The sequence below is a fragment of the Leiobunum rupestre genome, chromosome 5, assembly GCF_980474605.1.
Source record: "Leiobunum rupestre chromosome 5, qqLeiRupe1.1.hap1, whole genome shotgun sequence".
NCBI classification, from domain to species: Eukaryota; Metazoa; Arthropoda; class Arachnida; order Opiliones; family Sclerosomatidae; genus Leiobunum; species Leiobunum rupestre.
In genome coordinates, this window is record NC_143388.1 from 65229649 (window position 1) to 65254007 (window position 24359).

Consider the following 24359-nt stretch of genomic DNA (forward strand, 5'->3'; position numbering starts at 1 on the left):
CACGCCCATTGAAACTAGGGAGGAACTCATTAGACGAATAATCAGTGCTTGCCGAGACGTCACACCAGAAATGGTAGAGAAAGCGTTTGAGAACTTAATTGTCCGCGCACAAACCTGTGTTGCAGCCAATGGTGATATTATTGAAAATGTTTTGTAAAAATTTATGTGAATAAAATATCTGCATTTAAAAACCAAACGTGTACATTTTTTCAAGTGTGAAAACTCTACTACGTTTGTATTAGACTTGTTCCCTTTTCAATTATCGTTTCAAACAATCGTAATTTGGCTTCACCAACTTGTAAATTTTTCAAGCTCGAATTTTCACTGATAAATAAGTTGTTTTTCGTCGAGTGAACAATTTTTAAGGGTTTTCGATGACGGCCTACAACTTTATAATAGAAATTTTTTATCTCGCACCTAGTGGTCGAAAAATAATTTTTCAAAATTGGTGAAAAACATTACCGAAAACGCTCAAATTTCTCAAACTGATGTCCCCCGGTATAGAGAATTGACCTTCCAAATTTGAAATCGGTACTATAAATAGTTTTTGAAAAAAAACACTTTTCCGAGCAAAAAAAAAGACCCTGTATAGAACAATTGATTAAAATGGTTTTTGAGTGCTCAAAGCGTTAAAATTACAGAAAATAATCAGATGGCCATAATAAAAGCCATTATTGAAAACTCAACACAACCAACAGGAACAACTAAAAGGAACGCGAAAATTGTAAATAGCTATAAGCAAACATTTCAGTTTATTTCTTGCAGACCAGAAGCGCTTCTAACTATCATTCTATTTATGTTACCATAAGTATTAAATATGAACATGCCTATTCAGTCTTGTCAATAAAAATCTTAATCATACTTAGAGTTTAATGAAAGTTTTAGAATTTGAAATATATTGGTCGAAACAGAAGAATTATTTTGTTGGGTACCCGGTGGATAAAAATATACAGTGTGTTTTGAAACTGCAAGAGATAGAGTTGCAAGATTTTCAGGGTATTATTTATAGTGTAGGATCTCTTTAAATCCTAAATTTAAGAAAAATTGGAAGGAAGTAATTTCGGGTTTATGTAAAAGATATTTTTTCACCGGTAGGTGCTAGAAAAAACGTTTCAATGAGAAAGTGGTAGAGTGCTGTCGAAAATGCTCAAAAAAATTGGTTTCCACGAAGATATGAGCTGATGAAAAAAATCAAGCTGTCCATAGGGGCCAATAGCCTTCGAATTTTTGTACGTAAATGAAAGAAATGTCTGAAAGATTTAATTGAACATTTTATTCGGATAAACATAGGAACTTTACAAGTGAGGTTCTATGATACCTCCGTTTGCCGCGATACATGTTTGGGCACGATGAAGCATTTTTTGAAACGAGCTTCTGATCATATCAGGAGTGACAAGTTCGAAGGCTGCAATGATTCAGTGACGCAAATATTCGATGTTCTCAACGGGCGTCACGTAAACTTGTGCTCTGATGAAACCCCACAAGAAAAAGTCCATCGGAGTTAGGTCCGGAGACCGCGCAGGACATCGAACGTGACCGTTCCTGCCAACCCAACGCTGAGGGAACTCGTTGTTAAGATGTTCCACTACACAACTAGGTACGTGGGGTGGTGCGCCGTCATGTTGGTACCACATCTGTCTTTAAGCTTCCAGCGGAATATCTTCTAAAGCGTCTGCTATTTCGTTCTGTAAAAGCGCAAAGTAGCGTTGTCCATTAAGACGAGCTGGGAGGAAAAATGGGCAAATAACCTGATCCCTGAGCAAACCCGCCCAAGCATTCAATCGGAGTTGTTGTTGATGATGGTGGTGAGGAAAATGCCAGTGAGGATTTTCGTCACACCACATGTGGGTGTTTTGATGGTTGAAAGGCCCATCTCTCCCGAAGGAACACTCGTCGGTCACCAGCATTTGATGGATGAAATTTGGGTTCTCATCAGACATGGTTATTAGCCAGTTGCAGAAATCAAATCTACGTTCCATATCTCCTTCGTGCAGAGCTTGGTGGAGGGTCGCTCAATACAGATGGAAGTTGTGATTCTCGGTGTTTGTAAAGAGTGGTCCACACGTAGTTCGTCGATAATCCGGGATCGTCGTTTGCACCTCTGACACTTGCTCGAGGATACGCAACAAAATAGGCTAGAACGGTGTCTTTCATGTTACGGCGACCTGGTCCACAAAATCTTTGATTGAAATTTCCGTAAGTCTGAAAGTCACGAACAGCTCCAAGAACGGTGTTGTGGCTTGGTCTTCTATCTGGATATCGAACGGTGAACAATTCACTAACCCTATGCGCGTTATGATGGGCGTCATCGTAAAATAACTCAACCATAAAAGCACGCTGATCACGAGAATAATTTGGTGGCATGTTATATACCTTTAAAATAATTGATTTAGATATTGATGAGCTGTATAGAAAATTATATTCTTAAATAAATTAGTTATATATTTAAACTTGGCCTCTTGTTTCGAAGAAAATTGTGTGAATTTTTTCTTTTTCTTTTCTAACCAATACAAATTTTCCTAAATGTATAAATACTTATTAATAAAAAAAATAATGTTGATTAGACTCAATAAACGTTAGAGAATGGTTGAGTACAAAAAGATTTCATATTAAATACTAATTGAAAACTTGACCTTTGTACGTAGTTGGCCTAATGTTACATTTATAGGCCTACTGTAGCCCTAAATTGGCGTTTTGGTAAATAACATTTACTTTTTTAAGGAATTTAATCTTTTAACGTGATTTCTTTCATTTACGTAGAAAAATGCGAAGGTTATTGGCCCCTATGGATAGCTTGTTTTTTTATCAGCTCATATCTCGTTAAAAAGTGTTCTTTTCTAATGAAACCAATTTTCCGATTTTTCGGAAATTTAGGATAATACCCTGAAAATTTCGCAACTCTATCCCTTGCAGTTTTTGAATAAAGTGCTCTTCGGTTTCCCCTTCCATAAAAACTAGTTGAGGTTAACGGTAATAGTTAGTGTAGGGAGCTGTTGACTAGCGTGATATGTCAAGCTTGCCACCACCCTCCTACGCATTAATGAGCCTAAAAGTTGGGTGGTGGTGCCTTGGGTATTAGCGTACCTGAATTCAAAACACACTGTATACCGAAAATAATTGGATTCATATTTTTTCATGGTTCAGCGGGTACTTATAAACATTTGTGCAAATAAAATAAGAACCAAACATAAAAATAAAACTCTCAAATAGTTGCCTTTAAAAAATATTTAAAGGGCCTTACCTTTAAAATAAAAACAAGAAGGAACAAAATGATTACTAATAGCCAATTTTCGTGCACAATGATTGCACTTCCTATTGTGGAAATTATTAAATTCATGGTGTTTGTGAAAAGCAGCATCCCTTTAATTGGAAGAAAACTGTCCAATTCTTGTACGTCTCTCGAAAATCGATTAAGAATTCTCGCGGAAGGAGTGCAATCGAAAAACGACATTGGAGAGAAGATCACGCTGTGCAGCATCTTTGAATGCATGCTCTTCAACGCTTTTAACGTATGAATAGAAAGAACTAACACTCCAAGAAAAAGTGACGCAATTTGACCAACCACCAACACAGTGGCGACAGCAATATGGTTCTTTTCTTCGACGTATGAGTCGTTGCACCAACGAGTGAGCCAATAGCATAAAGCTAGCATAAAACCAATATTGCCCATGAAAAGTATCGTGATGATTGCCAGCCAGACCCATCCAATTTCCCTAGAGAGTGTTCTATAAACATTCCACGTTACCTAAAAAATAGATACACAATTTTTATAGTTATTTTAATAATAAAAATTGAAGGGGTCTTCCATTAAGATTGCTTTGCTGGTTATATTCCCTTTATAATAGGAGTGTGCTGTCAACAATGAAACCATTTGGGAAGTTCTATGACTTCCAAGGTTCTTCGTCTAATCCTGGATTAATAATATAAGCTTAGGCTCACTGGATATAACACTTTTCCTTAGTCAAGGGATTCTTGGGTGTCTATTAAAAGGGGGAAATAAATTTGGACGGAATCATGTGGTCAGATAAACTGTGGACAAGCTTCTTTTTATTTCGGACTCTCCGCGCATGAGCAAAGCGTATAGGAAAAACACTCCATTTTGATTGTAGCACCAAATCGCGTCAAACCAGTAAGCCATAATCAGAAGTTTCGAAATTATCAAAACCCGTAGGTCCTTTATCCCGTAAGCATTTTTCAATCAAAGGTCTAATCTTCATCGAGAGGTTCTGACATTAACACTAGAGAATATTTATTTTAAAAATATAAAATTAACTTGAAAATCCCGAAATCTGGGCGAAAATAGGTCCCAAAATGGCGAAATCAACGCTAAAATTGTGCTCTGAAATCTCAAAATTCCGTACTCAAAATTGGACTAACGCTAGGTTTTCAAAGTTGCTTGAAAATAGACTTGTTCTGTCTACGGATATTTATAACTAGCCACTGAAATTTATCGACAAAAGATTTTGAATAATAATTAATTTAGTTGTATGTAATACTTTTCAAAATAATTTGTCTTTTGAATCGTTTGACTGAAAAATATTAGATTAATTAATAATTTTGGGGTCATTAAATGTAACCAGATCCTATTTGAGTCGGTCGTTCTGCCGTATTTGGGTAGTAAAATCATTCAGTCTGTGTAGTAGTAAAAATAGATCGGATCATAAAATTTTAATAATAAGTAACATAAATCTTATCTTAAATTTGGAAAAAATTACGTAGATTTAAAACCTCCTTAAAATTACCGCTGAATGTAACTTACATCTCCAGACAAAACGTTTTCATCGGTGATAAGTTTATTATTCTCCCCGTTTCTTATCTTTTTATCGCTGGCAGTGATACTACTCATGTTCGTAAAAGAAGACCTAAATTAAAACATTCAATTGTTTTAGATTTTAGAAATGGTAACGCAGAAAATTATCGTCTTTTGTAATACAGCGTAAAAAATTTGATATTTTCAAGAAATGTATTAGTTTATACTTCGGGATAATGAGTTGCTCCTAAACACCCGCATGCTCGAGCAGTAAGCCCACGAATCGTCTGAACAGTCATTCCCCATTAGTGTAAACTTGATATATATTTTTTTGAAATAACAACGCATAGAAATTTATCTTATTTTCTACAGCACACAAAAATTTTAATATTGAATTTTTTATTTAAATTTTTTCACATTTGAAAGTAATGTCGATTAATTTCAGGTGATAAAAATATTATCTAGTGCCAAGAAATACTTTATCAATTAATAGGATTACACGTTTTTCAAAAAGGGACCTAGAACTATTTCAGATGTAAATTTCATTGTTCCACAATTTCGCATAAACAAATTTAAGAAAAGCATGCAACCACGCAGGAATCGAGCCTACAACCTTTGGGTTACCGTCCCTACGCCACTACCATTGGACTACCGAGGCCACGGGTGGGCAGACCACGGAAATCCAATTAATGAATGACACGATTAGGTTCATTGATTTGACGGGGTATATTAAACCCGTTGTTAAATAATCAGCTAGGCTAATACCCAAGGCACCACCTTAGGCCTAAGTCATCAAGCGACTTTTGAAGCCTTTAATTCAGGTGGCCGGGTTCGAGCCAACAGCTCCCTACACTAACTATTACCGTTAACCTCAACATGTTTTTATGGAAGGGGAAACCGAAGATCTCGGGGGAAGACCCCTTTAACCAGTGGGGAGAGAACTTGCAAACTCTACGCAGAAGGAGTTGTTCCGAGTTTTCACCCAGTGCCACAAGCTGGGATCGAACCCGGCTCCTCTTGCTGCGAGGCGAAAGTGCTAGCCACTCCGCCACCCCACAGTTGCGCAGAACGATTTCTTTGATTAATATGAAACTTTTTAATTGTATTAATTCCCTCGCAATAAAACAAATATATATGCATATTTATAATTCTCATCATTAATTACTTTAATTTATTAAAAATATGGTCCTCTACTAAGCTTAATAATTCAAATTTCGGAATCATATAAGCGACGTTGTATGTTCTATTTGTGTATTGATGACCTTTTCACACTAGATAATGTTTCTATCGCTTATGGGATAAAAGCACCGAGATTTTAAATAACTTGGATATTTTTACCTTACGAACACGCCATGGAATTCTTGAAATTCATACTTGAAACACCCTGTACATAAATTTATTCTACCGGAATGAAATGTTTTTCCAATAAATATATAATATACACATGCTGAATTAAAAGATAAACAGTGTTGGCAGGAGTTGGTAATATGTGTTCAAAAGAACCAAAAATTTTAATTATGGTTTAAAACACCATTTTTTGCTTTACACCGTTTCTAAATCAAACTAAGAAATCTAATAATTGTTTAAAGGTCATTTTAAACTCTTATTCGCCATGGAACAAGGATTACTTCTGGATTTAATAAGGAAAATGACATTCGTTCCACAAAATTAAAAAAAAATTGTAAGAACATATTTAAATTATTGTGCAACAGGTTTTACCTTTGAATGCGCTTCATGGAAGGATGATATTTTGTTAAGGCTGTTTTTTCCAATATATTATTATGAGTCAAAAACAAGTCTTTAAATGGGCCATTCGTTGAGAGAAGTTCATTGAAAGAACCATTCTGGATGATCTTGCCGTTTTTCATAAGGTATATCTCATCCACATCTGACAAAAACCCAATATTGTGCGTCACGATAATTCGAGTCTAAATCATGTTAATCGAAATGACTTCGTTTTAAAACATTTGTAGATAACAAACAAACCACAATAATGTTAATATAGATGGTGCTATTGTAATTGAGGGGTGAATTGTATTGTTTGTAACGTAAACAAAGGACTGAGGGGTTTCCATTTGTTGCGAGGAGGAAGTTAATACTTGGTACAATAATTAGTAAACTTTAAGTAGCTATTAATATTATTTCTATACAAGATGTTTCAAAGGGTTATGCAAAATTTTTAAGGAGTTGTAGGGGGTAAGTTGAGAGGTATGCCTGTTTTTTTCCATTTTGCTTCGATGAGTTAAAAGAGAGCCAGAGAGCTTCAAAGTGTGGCCTACTATCCCCAGGAAGTAGGCTGCAACAAGTACAAAACGAAGCAGCAGGTTTGGGTTCGTGTGTTAAATAAAAAAGGACTTTGTAAACCAATCGAGGTAACCAGCGTAAAAAAGTAAACTTGAACAGTATTTAAAGTCGTGATGGACCGCGAGTTCTCATCACTTTCAAACTGCAACAATGGAGTTCACTTCCAGAGAACTGACGGATAATCATTTCGTGTATGGACTAGCAGATAGTAATGCTTTGACTGCTCAACGTCTCTACCAGGAAAGGTACCCGGACCGGCGCATCCCCGTCTCACGGACATTTACCAATGTTCATCATCGATTATGTGAGACAGGCACATTCTGGATACGTTACTTAATTTTTAACTCTAACTTCTCTGCGAATGGTTCGTTACAAACTTATTGTTCGTTTAACAGAACAGGAACGAAGTAGGTCGACCACGGATTGCCCGCAATTTTCAGTTCGAAGAAGAGGTGCGAAGAAGAGGTGCTAGAGGCAACAAGCACACGTCCTGTAGGACACGAAATGGGAGCCAGTCATTCATCCGTTTCTCATGCACGAGAATCTTCAGTACTCTTTTCACAGACAGAGAGTACAAGAGTTAAATCCCGGGATTGTTCATTGCGAGTGGACTTCGCACGTTGGTTCTTGGAGCGTTCAGAACAAGATGTATTGATTCCTAAAAGCGTCCTTTTAACTGTCGAAGTTACTTTCGAAAGGGAAGGCCCATTCAACACCCACAACCAGCACGAGTGGAAGCTTGAAAACCCACATGCCACGTTTAGACGTGGTTTTCAGGAACGATTCACTGTTAACATGTGGGCTGGAATAGTAGGATACGTTTTGGTAGGCCCTTACATTTTGCCGCAACGACTCACTGGGGCGTCATACCTGGTTTTCCTGCAAGATGTCTTGCCTAATCATCTGGACGACGTACCACTAGTGACTCTGTGACCAATGTGGTTGCAGCATGACAGCGCTCCTGCTCATTAGGCCTTGGCGGTCCGGGAAGAACCGAACCAGCATTTTCCACGTAGATGGTTAGGGCGAGGAGGTCCAGTCTTATGGCCTTTGAGATCAAACAACCTAACTCCGCATTTCCCTGCTGCTTGGTTTTGTGCTTGTTGCAGCCTACTTCCAGGGGCTAGTAGGCCACATTTTGAAGCTCCCTGGCGCTCTTTTAACACATCGTAGGAAAATAGGAAAAAACAGGCATACTTCTTAACTCACCCCTACAACTCTTTAAAATTTTACCTAACCTTTTGAAACACCCTGTATAAACTCTGCTATAAGATAGGCAACGACTATTTCTGAGCAGCAAGTATTGTTTTTAGAAAATATATTTGTAGAAATATTAGTAGACAACGACTGGCAGGAAATTTGAATCGGAAAAAGAAAGCTCGGACAGGTCTGCTTGTTTTACTTCATAAGAAGTTATGAATATACAATACGGACATTTACTGAAGATACAAAAAATTTCAATATTATTTGTTCTTTAAAATGGTATTTCCAAACTACTACATTTTTATTAAGTATTTAAATGGTTACTTTATCTTTGAGCATTCCCTGGGGTCCAATGATGTTCTCGAAAATGTGTTTCCCAACATGAGAGTCAACCGCGCCCAGAGGATCGTCCAACAAGTAAACATCGGCGTTCAAGTACACTGCTCTGGCCAGGCTCACGCGTTGCTTTTGGCCTCCACTCAAGTTTATTCCCTATATCAACAAAATCTTAATATAATTGTTTTCTATAAACGTTTTTTTATATTTTGCGCTTTAAATCGTATTTCAATAGATTAGTAAAAAGCTTCGTTTTGCAACTAGAATGAGTTGTTGTTTGTTGCAATATGACTAAACTTCGAATAGGCACATATTACTTGTTATTATTACATATAAAGATCACATTATTTTTCGATGGGTGTATTTAAAATATGGATGGTGTTATATTTGTAATTGGTGTAAAGAATTTTAGGAAGTGATAATAACATATTGAGGAATGAACATTAAAAATGAATTCAGTGGACTGCATTTAAAAAGTTGAATTGGACGAAATACTTCTTCAGGCAGAGGAACAGTGAAACCTCGAGTGCGTATTAATTTTAATAATCCCCATCAAGCGACTTTTGAAGAGATTAATTCAGGTGGCCGTGTTACAATGCGTAGGACAGTGGTGGCATACCACGCGAGCCAAGACCTCCCTACACTAACTATTACCGTTAACCTCTACAAGTTATTATGGAATGGGAAACCGAAAAGCTCGGGGAAAACCCTTATGCCAGTGGAGAGAGAGCCCAGATGGAGTTGTTTCGAGTTTTCCCCCAATGCCACAAGCTGGGATCGAACCCGGCTCCTCTTGCTGTGAGGCGAAAATGCTAACCACTCCGCCACCCCACATCCCTATCCTTCATGCCATGTCAAGAGCTACCTACATCTACTATCAGGGTTGGCAAAATCTGTGGTTTTTTCCAAAAGAACAAGAACACTGTTTTCATTGATTAAAACCCATTTCGTTGTTTTAAACTGATTTTCCTTTAAATTAAAAAAAAACGTTTAAAACATGTTTTAAACTCTTCTTTATATTTACTTATCAAAATAAAACATTTTTAGAGAAATTAGTATTTAAGGTCCGCATGGCATTCTATTTATTAGCCCCTACGTCATCATAGCTTTTAACTACGTTATCAAAGTATCAAATGAGATATCAGCAAAAGCAGTGAAAAGGATATTGTTCAATTTAAACAATTTTTAATCAAAGCCTGACATTTAAAAAATTCTATAACTGCTCTTGGGTAGACAGGTTATATAAGTAAATGGACCAGGATGAGAACGTAGGCTAAGACAAATAAATTTCGTAAATTTAATGATCTGACTTAATGAAAAATCATAGAAGCATCAAAGTTTAATGAGTATATCCAGAAGTATATAATACACTCCAGCTGCAGGAGTAGTAGTTATATTTGTTGGTTTTGTAAACGTAGATCCTACTTCATTTGGTCTATTCGAACTTTGGCAACCACCAGTCTCAACTCGTCAAAAGGATATTAAATGAAAAACGAGTAGTTAAATTAGATACTCCTTCCCACCAAAATGCTTATATAATGTCTGTAATTTTAAAATTTTATTGCGTCAGGGAAATTCAACACAATGTAACTATCGAAATGCACCAACATGTGGCGTATTGAAAACTTTATTACTTCACAACGTTACGAAAGACTTAATAAATTTTATTCTAACAAAACAAGAATCTCTGGAGTTCAATACAAATATATATAGGCTTTAAACGAGAGCCAATGTCATAGACCTTTGAAACAAACTCTTTGTCATCAAGTCCTTTACCTTTCTAGTCGCAATAGCAATACATCAATCGAATTTTTTCACCTCTAATTAACATCATTACTTAAACTATGTAAACTCTTCTTAAAAAATCATGTTTAAAACAGTGTGTTTAAAAAGTACTAATTGTTTTGTGTTTTGTTTAAAGCACTTGTTTTCAACATTTGGTCTAAAACTTGCCAACCCTGTTTACTATTACTGTTTTTATGGAATGAGTAACTGACGAAATCGATGGCCAACCACTCTAACTAGTACGGAGATAACTTGTACTCTCTATGTAGATTGTAGAAGGAATTGAACCGAGTTTTCACAGAGTACCACAAGCTGAGACCGAACCCGGTTCCTCTTCCTCCAAGACGAAAGTGCTAAGCACTTCACCAACGCTCCTTCCCTATGTTATGTCTACCGTTACTTTATTTTTTGTACATATATTAGAGCTTCGCTGACTCATGTCCATTTTAAGTTTGTAATTGTGCTTACAAATTCTCTACGTGGTTTTTTTGTGACAAGTACACTGAAACATACGATTATTTGTTTACGGGCGAAGTATGCAATACCTTTTCTCCAATTTCAGTTTCTTCATTCGCGGGTAAAATTTTGAAATCCTGTGAGAGAGCGCAACCATCTACCACATTCTGATAACGAATTGGATGAAATGATTCTTCCATAATAATGTTATCCTTTGCCGAAGCGTTCAGAATCCAGGGCAATTGGGGAACATAGGCAATCGAACCCTGAAAAAAGCGGTATTGTTAGCAGTTAGCTGGTTTTCGTCTTGGTGCTATAGGTACTTAGTCAACGGTACTTAAGATATTGATAAAAACCAGTTCTGAAATCTAAGTATCGACGTTTTCCTGACAATTGTTTTGGAGTACAATTTACAATTGACTGCATATCTCTTAAATAATATGGTGTTCTGCTCAATGTAAAATTCTTGATTGATAAATATGTAACCGATACTCGAATTAAGGACATAAAGGCATTATAAATAAGTTATCACGCCAGACAGCGGGGCTTATGAATTCCGTTAGGATTAAACTTGAATTTTTAAACTCAATTTTTCCAAATCAAAATTATAAAAAAAATTATGTTTATAGAAATGGTCGTTAATTTTGCTATCTGGTCATTTGACCAAACGTATCCTGATTCATGTTCACTATAAATAAATAAAAAATAAATAACACATAAATCAAACATAAATAAAATATAATATAAATAAAATATAAAATATAAATAAAATAATATAATATAATATAAATAAAATATAAATAAAATATAAATAAAATAATATAAATAAAATATAAATAAAATATAAATAAAATATAAATAAAATAATATAAATAAAATATAAATAAAATATAATATAATATAAATAAAATAATATAAATAAAATATAAATAAAATATCAATAAAGTAATATAAATAAAATATAAATAAAATATAAATAAAATAAAATAAAATAATATAAATAAAATAATAAGGTTTAAAAGTTGTGGTAAGTTCAATATGCCGAATAGTATAAGTAAAAATAATGATTAACTTCGTTAAATTTGCATATTTAAAAAGATCAATGTTTATTTACAATGATGTGTCTAACCGGTTTCGAAACGCTTCGCATTTCATCCTTGTAAACTAAAAACTATAAAAGAACAAAATACTAATCAAGTGAAAGAAGAAAAATTTAATTATATGGGCTTAACATATATACCGAGAACATCTGAAAAAATTAATAACATATATACAAAACGCGGTTTAAAAATTGGCTGGCAACCAAGAAATAAAATAGTATATTGTGTAAAAAAAGGTAAAGACAAGGTAGAAAAAATGCAAAAAAATGGTATTTATAAAATCAATTGTATTTGTGGTAAAAATTATGTCGGTCAGACTAGAGTGAACTTAAAGAAACGCCTTAGTAATCATATTGGCTATACCAGAAATAAAACAACATATGGAAATTCAGTCATAGCTAAACACGCTTACTTCTCGAAACATGTAATCCCATGGAACGAAATTGAACTTATTGCCCAACCTTCTAACATACCTAAACCTCCGTCCGCAGGCACTCCTTCCTCCCCTCTTCGGTCCGTGACTGGAACTCTCTCCCGGACTTCCTAAAGTCCATTCCCAACCCCAAACAGTTCCGCAAGGAGCTAACTGAGTTCCTAGAACTTCATATTTAACTCGTTTACATGTAATACTGTAATATAACTCCTTTATTTTGTTTTATTTCCCTTGTATCTCCCTCACATTGTACTGTTTTCCTGTACATACAAACTGTATATATTTTTTCTCTGTATATGTATAATTTGTATTGTCCACTGTCTTAACGTGATGGGTCTTAGACCTCTTGTTGAGCAATAAAAGAACTAAAGAACTAAAGAACTAAAGAACCTGGAGAAGAAATTTGTATTCCCCCGACCAATGCCTCGCGGCTCGGCTATAGCTGTCGCCTGGTGTGTCAAATACTTGGACATAACGTTTTTAGCGCCACCTACAAAGCTACAAAGTAACCTAGGACCTACCAAAACATTCGTCTGCTAGACAGTATTTCGAACTTTAACGGTTTTTAGCTTAGGCCACGTCGAAGAAATTTGCCCGAAAACTATATCATTTCAAAGAAAGTTGCAATGAATGTTAAGTTTTAAATTTAATTATGGGGAAATATTGTTCCTTTGACAACTGTCGTAGCGATTATAGGTGCCATAAAAATATAATTTTTTATCCAGTTCCTAAACCAAACACGTGGTCATAGCTCACATTTTCCCCACTAGATGGCTCCGTTGTAGTTTTATGTCCAAGGGTTTGAGGCTTTGAGCGGCCTCTCCCGTGGCCCCCCGAATTCTTCTCCAGGTACACTTGAATCCTCCTAGCCTAAACGTAATGCTCGTGAAAGCATAGAAATTTACAAAAATATGTTCAATAACACAGCCTTAAATGACAAACCAGGTCAAGGTCTAAGCGCCATCTGGTACAATTTGTTTGATGAAATTACCTAACTCTTTATTTTTTTTAAACCTAGAAATTTAATATTATATAAGTTTAAACTTGCCCTTTTAAATATAAACGTTATTAAATATCATTCGCTCCTATAATTTAAACCTTTTACAACTCAAACAGATGGCGCCTTAGTTTCTAAATAATAATTTAAAAAAATAAATACCTTATAAAATATAAAAAATATAAAAAACAACAACAGAGAACGACCAGAATTTTCTGCGAACACAAAGGTTGAAGTGCTTGTGGTATATAATGTCGTGTAATTCAATTTGTAACGTTAGTCTCTGAGGATGAAATGCGAAGCGTTTCGAAACCGGTTAGACACATCATTGTAAATAAACATTGATCTTTTTAAATATGCAAATTTAACGAAGTTAATCATTATTTTTACTTATAAATAAAATAATATAAATAAAATATAAATAAAATATAAATAAAATATAAATAAAATATAAATAAAATATAAATAAAATATAAATAAAATATAAATAAAATATAAATAAAATATAAATAAAATATAAATAAAATATAAATAAAATATAAATAAAATATAAATAAAATATAAATAAAATATAAATAAAATATAAATAAAATATAAATAAAATATAAATAAAATATAAATAAAATATAAATAAAATATAAATAAAATATAAATAAAATATAAATAAAATATAAATAAAATATAAATAAAATATGAATGAATGAATGAATGAATATCTTTATTTAGAGTGCTTTGCAACAGTTCATAAAGGACCAGCAAGGCAAAACACTGAAATTAGTTATATACATAAACAAGGTATAGAAAGAATCACTTGAAAAATATTTACAAATACAAAGTTAGAAAATGCAGCGATACATTAATTGAAATAGATGCGGTTTACAGGAGAAAAAATTACACAAGATTTAAAATCGATGAATATTTACATGAAAAGATGTCAAATTGAGTGGCATAAGAATTGCATGTCTGTTGCATACGCAAAATAGGGGAAATTGGTTTTGACTTTGTAAACGGAATTTGTTGACGGGTGCTATGAGATGGTATATGGAAGTTTAGGTGGGGGGTTAAGGTAATAACGTTAGAGTGTTTAATCAATTTCCAAAGGAAAATAATTTCGCGTTTGTGTAAGAATAACTGGATCGTTTCCAAGTTTAAGTGGTCTAGGAGGTAAGTGTAATGATACGGTTTGGTCTTGAAAAAGTGTGTATGGGCAAGTTCGATAAATTTGCGTTGCACGCCTTCGATCCTCTCAATCAAGTAGCTGGCACAACCACCCCAAGATAGAGCGTCAAATGTTAATTTCGTTCGCACTAGGCTAAGGTAGAGATTGCGGAAGCTTTTGGCGGAATGCAGTGCCCTCGCCAGGCGTAGGACTCCAAAAAGCAGGCGACGCGAGCGACCGACTGACCAGGAAATTTGTGCATGAAAATAAAGGCCCTGGTCAAAAAAAGTTCCAAGGTCCTTAAGTGTTTTAGTTCTCGGTACATGCTCATTGTTGACATGATAATTGGTCGCGATGGTATTGCATTTCCGTGTGAAAGATATGGCTAGGCTTTTGGAACCGTTGATTAGCAGGTTATTGTTTTCGCACCATTGGTGGATTCCTCTCAGGTCCGATTGTAGGGCTCTGCAGTCCGCAATACTGGTAATGGTTTTATAAATTTTGTTGTCATCAGCAAATTGCTTTACTGATGAGGACTTGACCACTGATGGAAGGTCATTGGCGTAAATATTATAAAAAAGGGGGCCCAATGAGCTGCCCTGGGGTACTCCGCAGGTAGTGGCATAGGACACGTCAGTCACACATCCGTTGCATTTTAGAATGTTTTTGCGCCCGGACAGGTAATCTTCCACCCATATCGCCGCTGAACCTGCCAGACCGTAGTGTGATAATTTCTTTAAAAGAAGCGGGTGCGAAACTCTGTCAAATGCTTTCGACAAGTCAAGTGACACGACATCAACTTGTCCTTGGCTCAGAACGGTTGGCATCACATCATTCAAGAAGGCAACGTGGTTAGTTTCCACGGAGCGTCCTTGTAAAAAACCGTGCTGACAATCGGTAAAGTTCTGTCGAAACCAATCATATATAGCGGCGTGCATCACAGCGTCAAAGACTTTTGCAAAGCAGCATAAGAGAGAAATCGGGCGATAATTTTTGACATCCCCGGCGTATCCAGATTTAAAGATAGGAGAGACCACCGTCTGCTTCCATAGCGAGGGGAACTTGCCGGTGGATAGTGATAGGTTAAAAATGTGTTTTAGGATAGGGACGAAGATAGCGGCGCATCCCTTTATTATGAATAACGGTATATTGTCAATGCCAGTGGAATTCGTGAGTTTGAGTTTTTTGATGGCTAGCAGTATGGAGGCCTCGCTGATTGAAAGTGTCGAAAGTTTATCGGCACACGGGGACAAATTTGAATACGGGTAATTGTTAAAATCGGTTAGGTTGTCAGAAGCGATGGTGCTGAAGACATTAGAGAACTCATACGCTAACGTCACAGGATCGGAGGTGATCGATGAATTTAAATTTAAAGATATTGTGGAAGTTTTTGGTTTGAGTCTCTCATTCACATAAGCCCACAGGTGCTTAGGGTTAGAGATCGATTTTTCGTAAACCGTGGACGCGTGATCTTTTTGGTCCCGTTTTAGAAGACGCTTGACGTCCTTACGAACCGTTTCGTATGTTAACCGGTCCGCTTGTTGTCCACACCGTTTGAATTTGCGATGGAAGATATTCTTCCTTTTCAATGCAGTAATAAGTTCCGCAGAGTACCAATACGGATGTCGATATTTGGTTTTGGGCGACGCTTTCGGAACGTGACGATGCATAGCGTCATGAACCCGAACGGTGAGCATATCAACACACTTGTCAACGTCGCTAGATTCGTAGAGGAAAGACCAGTCAGCTCTGGACAGCTCAGAGTATAGGCTATGGTAGTCTCCCTTCTTGAAGTTGAGCTTCGCGTCGGACGGAGGAGCTGTGTTGTGTTGTATGTCACCGTGGTAGGTGACTAATAAGGGTGGGTGAAAGCGATCTACAGGGACAAGTGGTACATCAGGTGACATCGACGTGACCAGACAGTTGTTGGTCAAGATGAGATCCAAGATGTTGCCATGTGAATTTTGTACCGTATTGGATTGAGTCAGGTTACAGTCAGAGCATAAGTCAATTACGGCTTTTGCTTTTCCACGGACATTGGGATTACAATTGGTATTGGAAAGTGATGACCAATTTACGCCAGGTACATTAAAGTCACCAAGTAGAATTATGTCGCAATTTAAGCTGGAGAGGTGTGATGATAGGGTGGATAGGACGGTGGTAACAGTCTCGAATTTAAGTTTAGGCGTTAGGTAGAGATTTCCAATTAATAGGGTGGTATCGGCAGTTTTTATTTGTACAAAAACACTGTCCTCTGAGGTTTCAAGGTCGGGACGGCGCAGAGAGGTAAAAGTGTTGTGTATGGCAATCAATACGCCACCACCGAGCGTAGTGCCGTCAGTTGAAGGCCTGTCAGAACGATAGACAGTATAGTTGTCCGGAAAAATGTCCTTGCTGAAGTGATTCGGCGTTAGCCAGGTCTCAGTCAAACAAATGATTGGATAGTTATTCAGGAGAATATTGGAATAAAGTTCATGTGTTTTGGTTCGTAGACCGCGCACATTTTGATAGAAAATATCGAATTTGAGAATGCGTTTACGACCCATTAGTGTCATTCGTTGGTTCAATGGATGATGGTACTAGAGCAGGGCTCACGCCAGCAGAGGAAGAAGCAGTCTGAACTGTTTGCATACCAGGACCAGTTCCTGGAAGAACTTTCATGGGTGACTGTTGGTGGGAGATCGAAGCTGCGGACTCTGATTCGTGCTTCCTCGTTTTGTGTAGCGGTCCCACGAATTCGTTCAGTAGACAATCGCTCGGCCAAGTATTGACATCCAACAGCGTGTCAAACTCAGATTCCTCGGTCGATACATGAAACGAGGAATAGGAAGGATAGCGAGTTTTAAGACGAGTGCAAATAAGGGTCGACAATGAGTTTTCGGACTCAAGGCAGGCCCTTAGGTCTAGAGCAGTAAGAAGCGGATGAAGGCGAGTGACAAAAACGGCTCGACGACGAGGTTTGACCACCTTTGGAACAGCCTTCAATGAGGTGTTTGTGTTAGAACCCTTTAATTTAATAAATAAAATATAAATAAAATATAAATAAAATATAAATAAAATATAAATAAAATATAAATAAAATATAAATAAAATATAAATAAAATATAAATAAAATATAAATAAAATATAAATAAAATATAAATAAAATATAAATAAAATATAAATAAAATATAAATAAAATATAAATAAAATATAAATAAAATATAAATAAAATATAAATAAAATATAAATAAAATATAAATAAAATATAAATAAAATATAAATAAAATATAAATAAAATATAAATAAAATATAAATAAAATATAAATAAAATATAAATAAAATATAAATAAAATATAAATAAAATATTAATAAAATATTAATAAAATATTAATAAAATATTAATAAAATATAAATAAAATATAAATAAAATATTAATAAAATATTAATAAAATATTAATAAAATATTAATAAAATATAAATAAAATATAAATAAAATATTAATAAAATATTAATAAAATATTAATAAAATATTAATAAAATATTAATAAAATATTAATAAAATATTAATAAAATATTAATAAAATATTAATAAAATATTAATAAAATATTAATAAAATATTAATAAAATATTAATAAAATATTAATAAAATATTAATAAAATATTAATAAAATATTAATAAAATATTAATAAAATATTAATAAAATATTAATATAATATTAATATAATATTAATAAAATAAAATGTAAATAAAATGTAAATAAAATGTAAATAAAATATTAATAAAATATTAATAAAATAAAATGTAAATAAAATGTAAATAAAATATAAAATATAAATGTAAATAAAATATAAATGTAAATAAAATATAAATGTAAATAAAATATCAATGTAAATAAAATATAAATGTAAATAAAATATAAATGTAAATAAAATATAAATGTAAATAAAATATAAATGTAAATAAAATATAAATGTAAATAAAATATAAATGTAAATAAAATATAAATGTAAATAAAATATAAATGTAAATAAAATATAAATGTAAATAAAATATAAATGTAAATAAAATATAAATGTAAATAAAATATAAATGTAAATAAAATATAAATGTAAATAAAATATAAATGTAAATAAAATATAAATGTAAATAAAATATAAATGTAAATAAAATATAATTAAAATATAAATAAAATGTAAATAAAATGTAAATAAAATGTAAATAAAATGTAAATAAAATATAAATGTAAATAAAATATAAATAAAATGTAAATAAAATGTAAAAAAAATGTAAATACAATGTAAAAAAATGTAAATAAAATATAAATAAAATATATTTCAATTGGCTTAATTTTCAGTGCTGGTCAACAAGTAATTACTGAGCACTAACTTACACAAACGTCCTACATAGGTAACCGTGGCAACTATAGTTAGATACCTGAACTTTTACTGTTCCTTTCTGTTTTTCCATATTTCCCAAAACTGCGCTGAGCAAAGATGACTTTCCACATCCAACTTCTCCAATAACGGCCACCAATTTCCCTTTTGTCACTGCTAAATTGATGTCTTCAATGATTGGAACGTTTTTCTCCCAACTAAATGATGTATCGGACAGAGAGATCACTGGAATTAAAACCAAAAGTTTCTATATTTTGATAAAAAAAATTAATTGGTATAAAAAGCACCTTCGTTCATTGGATTTTCATTAAAATGCTGGACGTAGTTTTCAATTATTTCAGTTTTCAAAATATTTCGTATTCTATCGAGAGATACCTTAGCCTGCAAAGTGAAATCAATGGTAGATCAAAATCTTTTTCGATTTAAATGAAAAACTCTATTAACTTTTATTTTTTATTAATAATTGAAATTATTTAAAATAACATACCAAAATTAGAGAATTGATAGCAGGCGGCATATACCTACAAATAGTTCGACTTTGGGTGAATAGTCTGAACCCAAAAAACAATGTTTTGGCAGATTTTATTCCCAAGTTTGCAACTTTTGTGTACATCACCAATGATATTAGGAATCCCTGGAAAGTGATTAAGATGTTAAAAGAATGCTAAAGAATGTTAACAATCTTTAAAATTGTACACTTTCTAGTTCTTAAGATAGAATGTGGTTCATTAGATTCTTGTACTGCATTAAAAACATCCAGGTGCATTCTTGCAATGAACGCAAAATCAATGAAAAAGCGTATACAATCTATTTTATTTCAAGCCATTAAATATAAAATTCTATCGCAAAAAAAAGCTTCCCAGTATGAGAAATGAGAAAAGGCTTTAAAATGATATAAAATAACTGTGATGTTCTTCCTAAAACGTTGAATTTCTTTTAAAACGAAAGAAAACAAGGGCGAGTTATTCTCAGAAAAGTTATTTTTTCCACAAAAACTAAAAATGCTAGAATATTTGAATTTTTATAGTAAGTTTATCACAATATCATCCCTATAAAGATCTTTCTACAAATAAGCCAAACGAAGAGATCTACAATCAACGTTGCCGAGTATGGTAATTTTGCGATTTATATGTTATTAAAATATTAATCGCAAAATTACCATACTCGGCACCGTTGATTCTAGATCTCTTCATAAGAGAAATAATGAGCCTAAGATATCGTTTCATCCATTTGGGCTTTCGGGGCATTGCCTGTCCTTCGCACAGTTAAAGATAGGAAGGGATATGGTCTGAATATTTTTAAATCATCGGTGTATTGAGCGTACTCAAATATCGATACCATAAAAACTTTGCACGAAAAAATTATAATATTTTTACCGCAAATGCTAGACCAAGCCATATTGTGGTTGTAATGGAGTTCAATATGGCTATTTTTCTAAGAACGGCATTTTCGCACGTTTTGAATTGTTCAATGTGTTTCTCAAAAGACATGTCCCATCCATAGAATTTCAAGACTTTCATTCCGTTCAATATTTCGCTCATTTTCTTCACTCTTTGATCCACGATTTTTATTAAACGAACCTACAAATGCAAATCAGATTTTAAAAGGCCACATATTTAAAGAACAATCAAACGGTAAAACATAGATAAAGGTGCATTCCATTGTTAAATATAAAATTTAACAAAAGTAAATTAGTACTAACATATGAACGTGATGCCATTTAAGTTAAAAATTTTGAAATTATCTTTGAGATAGGAAGCTAAATGTTTAAAACTCCGTCAGAAACATATTTTTAAAAGTATTTTGTGTCATACACTTTCAAAATATTTACCAAATATCGGTTTTTAGGACGCCGCGAACAATTTTATCTTAGGTAATCTAATCTAATCTAATCAGCTAGGCTAATACCAAGGCACCACCTTAGGCCTAAGTCATCGAGCGACTTTTAAAGCCTTCAATTCAGGGGGCCGGGTTACAATGCGTAGGAGGGTGGTGGAAAGCCCAGCAAGCCACACGAGCCAACAGTACCCTACACTAACTATTACCGTTAACCTCAACAAGTTTTTATGGAAGGGGAAACGAATGTAAGATGATCTGCTTTCACATTCTTGCGGCACATGTAAGCGAAAGTAGCTTCAAGAACCTGAATATATCTACAGGTCCATTATCCTAAGAATTTGCTAACAGATAAACTCAAAAGCCTATTTGATATTAAAAGAAGCTATACATTCAATAATATTTCCCATTAATCGCTATATAACTGAATGCAAACTTCGTGATAAACATTTAAGAGGCCTATCGCAGTGACATAATTAGTGTAGAATGTACAGGACATTTATTTATACAGGATGTCCACTAAAAACGAAAAATTATAAATAACTGAAAAACATTTTGTTTTGAAAAATTTAAAATTTCTATGGAGCACTCCTCGTGCAGGGGGACATTTACTAGTGTAAAATTGAATGTCTTCAAGGTCATTCGAAAACTATCTAGAGAACTGTTGGATTAACGGATTTGGTTCCAATTCGAAATCTTGACCAAGCAGAATTGACCAAGCAGAAGTGGATAAATTGAAGGTTAACGAATTAAGTGTTTGATAATAAAATATTCTGAATAGTTTTAAAATGACTAAATCAAATAAATATAGTTTTAAAATTACTAAATCAAATAAATATAGTTTTAAAAGGACTAAATCAAATAAATATAGTTTTAAAATGACTAAATCAAATAAATATAGTTTTAAAATGACTAAATAAAAAAATACAGTTTTAAAATGACTAAATAAAATAAATATAGATTTAAAATGACTAAATCAAATAAATATAGTTTTAAAATGACTAAATCAAATAAATGTAGTTTTAAAATGACTAAGTCAAATAAATATAGTTTTAAAATGATTAAATCAAATAAATATAGTTTTAAAAAGACTAAATCAAATAGTTTACAACGGTTCAATTATGATGCGGTCGGCTACAATACATGCTTGACCTCGTTTAACGACGGAGTTCATAGTGTTCAATTGAAATGTCATGGGAGTCATTAATTGTTCTTTCTCGCAAAACTTCAATTTATCGGATTCTGAATGATAAAATTTGGTCAAATCAAAGTTATTTGAACTAATATTATGACGAGCAACAACTTTCTAACTGGAACCAAATCCGTAAACCCACCGGCTCTCGAGATAGCTTTTGAATGACCTTGAGTAAATGGTTCAAAGTCATTCATATTTTCACTAGTAAATGTCCCCCTGCACGAGGAATGTTCCATAGAAATTTGAAATTTAAAATAAAAAACGTTTTTCAGTTATTTATGATTTTTCGTGTTTTAGTTAACACCATGTATATCTCGCACAGTAAACATCTCAACTCAGTAACAACAAACACAGTACCCCAAGCAAGGAGAACGCAACCTTCAAAAGTCGTGCATTTTCTTGTATACATTTTTCATGGATCAGATGGTTTAGCCGTCGGATGGGGAAAATCCGGAAATTGTCTTCCCCCTTTCCGTAAAACGTTCAGCATAAAGATTCGTCCAATGAAATTTGAACACAACACTGTATTAGCGTGATTAATGGCTAGCTGCGTTCTCCTTGTGTTTGCTACTCCTAGGTCACAATGTGCAGCAGCTCGTGCTAACAGCGCGCGCGTTAGCATTTAGCTAATATCAGAAGTTCATAATAAAAACCCTTTGGGGAAATGCTCCATATCTCATTGAACCTATGTCATTTTGATGATAGATCATTGTGCGACTGTTCAAAAATCGCGGGCGCTTTCCATTGGTTCTTAGTATTATGAAGAATTTTGAAGAAAAATAGTAGTAACGGAGGTAATCATCGGGCGGTTTTGGGCTTTAAAAATATAATGGCGTCTTTAGACCAAGCTCGTGGCCCGAATAATAAATTGATTGTACAAGGCAATGTAATGTAATTTTTACGTTAAAGCTTGTTTAACTAATTCAGTGAAATAATCAATCTGAAACAATTACAGCCCCGGATCTTTGTCAGAAAAGACGTTTGAGTCTGCAGTTTAGAGGATAAAATATGTAATTTTTAAGCTTTGGCTTGCTATAAGGCAGCCTGCATGTATTATATTACTAATTAAAACTAATTTCATATAAAAATTCGTTAAATTTATTGTCTAGGAAATAAAGGTTATTGTTGAAGACTCAACTGAAGGAAAAGAAATTTATAATATTGCGCAACCTGAGATAAAGTCTTTTTTAGAAACAACCTGATTTGTTTCTGTTTGTATCCAAAATAATGACAATAATAATCTAATGCATATTCAAAATCATTAATTAAAATAATATAAATATTATACATTACATGAAGTCAATAACTAAACACTGAAGTATTCTTCAAATATATTCCAAAAGGCATGTATCTTCCTCTCAGGTAGCGATTAGTTGAAGTGTTATTTTGTTGGGAAAATGTAGAACACATAAATGGTAAGCTGATTGTATGACATTGTTAAAGCTTTAATTAATTTTTTCTATAAAATATTATTTTAAGATATAATCATGACAGAGCTGTTTTGAAGGTGTGGAAATTTTAGTCATTACAGATGCAACTTTTAAAGAACAGCAATAGATATTATTATGGTCATGCTGAAGTTCAAGCTAATTAAAAATTAATATGAAATATTTTGCAGTGTATATGATTTAAGTTTATTTTACTTTCGATACAATTATATTTTAAAATAAATTTTGTTTTCAATTAAAATATAACTTATAAGAAAACAGACTAATGTAATTACAATGATGAATGAATAACAATTCTAATCTGTAAGGTATGAAATAATATGTTTAAAGTCATCTGGGCATTTTTTAATGGTTTTTATTTGACATAAATATTTTATTTATATTAAATAATTTAAAAAAAATTAACGGATTAAACACATGGATGAAAAATTGTTTTATTTCAATTTTTAAGTTATTAAAATTAATAAAACTAACCCATTCATAGCTTGAGCTTTCGACCCGAGGGTCTTTGTCAAAACTAAGGAAACACAATTGATAACAATACATATATATACCAAATAGGGTAGATATAGTTAGCAAAGCGAAACAATCATTGATTGGTCTTTCTTACAGGGTACAATAAATTCCTATCGAACGCATCCCACGATTTCGCAGTTAAACAACCATCGTCCAAATTTAATTTCCCTATGTCGTTTATATAGATACCCTCTATGAATTGGTTTTGAAATAATCCGTCTCTTTATATAAAATCGATGGTTCATTAAACCAAATGTCATGATTTTCATTATTTTCAGATCGCCGGTTTTTATACAATATTTATGTTCACTAATTATTGTACGAAGGGGGCGCTTCGTTTCTCCGACATATGCTTTTTTACAGATACAATCGAATTTATACACTATACAATTGTCCTCAAGAATATTCTTCTCTGTGTCTTTCAGCGGCTTACTCTTGAAAATGCTTTTCAGATTACTACCTC

The 24359-nt window shown here is 33.3% G+C and overlaps 1 protein-coding gene across 1 annotated transcript in view; it reads right to left on the minus strand.

Moving 5' to 3' along the window:
* LOC149945610 (ATP-binding cassette sub-family C member 3-like) overlaps positions 1 to 24359 on the minus strand; it is a 62462-nt gene that overhangs the window by 34300 nt on the left and 3803 nt on the right. Inside the window, exons 3-10 of the mRNA XM_090174606.1 lie at positions 20278 to 20481; positions 19189 to 19282; positions 18942 to 19126; positions 10924 to 11100; positions 8582 to 8749; positions 6470 to 6678; positions 4760 to 4862; positions 3242 to 3745 (exon numbers count right to left, since the gene is read on the minus strand). Coding sequence (XP_090030732.1) covers positions 3242 to 3745; positions 4760 to 4862; positions 6470 to 6678; positions 8582 to 8749; positions 10924 to 11100; positions 18942 to 19126; positions 19189 to 19282; positions 20278 to 20481 — 1644 coding nt within the window. The remainder of the gene's footprint in view (positions 1 to 3241; positions 3746 to 4759; positions 4863 to 6469; positions 6679 to 8581; positions 8750 to 10923; positions 11101 to 18941; positions 19127 to 19188; positions 19283 to 20277; positions 20482 to 24359) is intronic.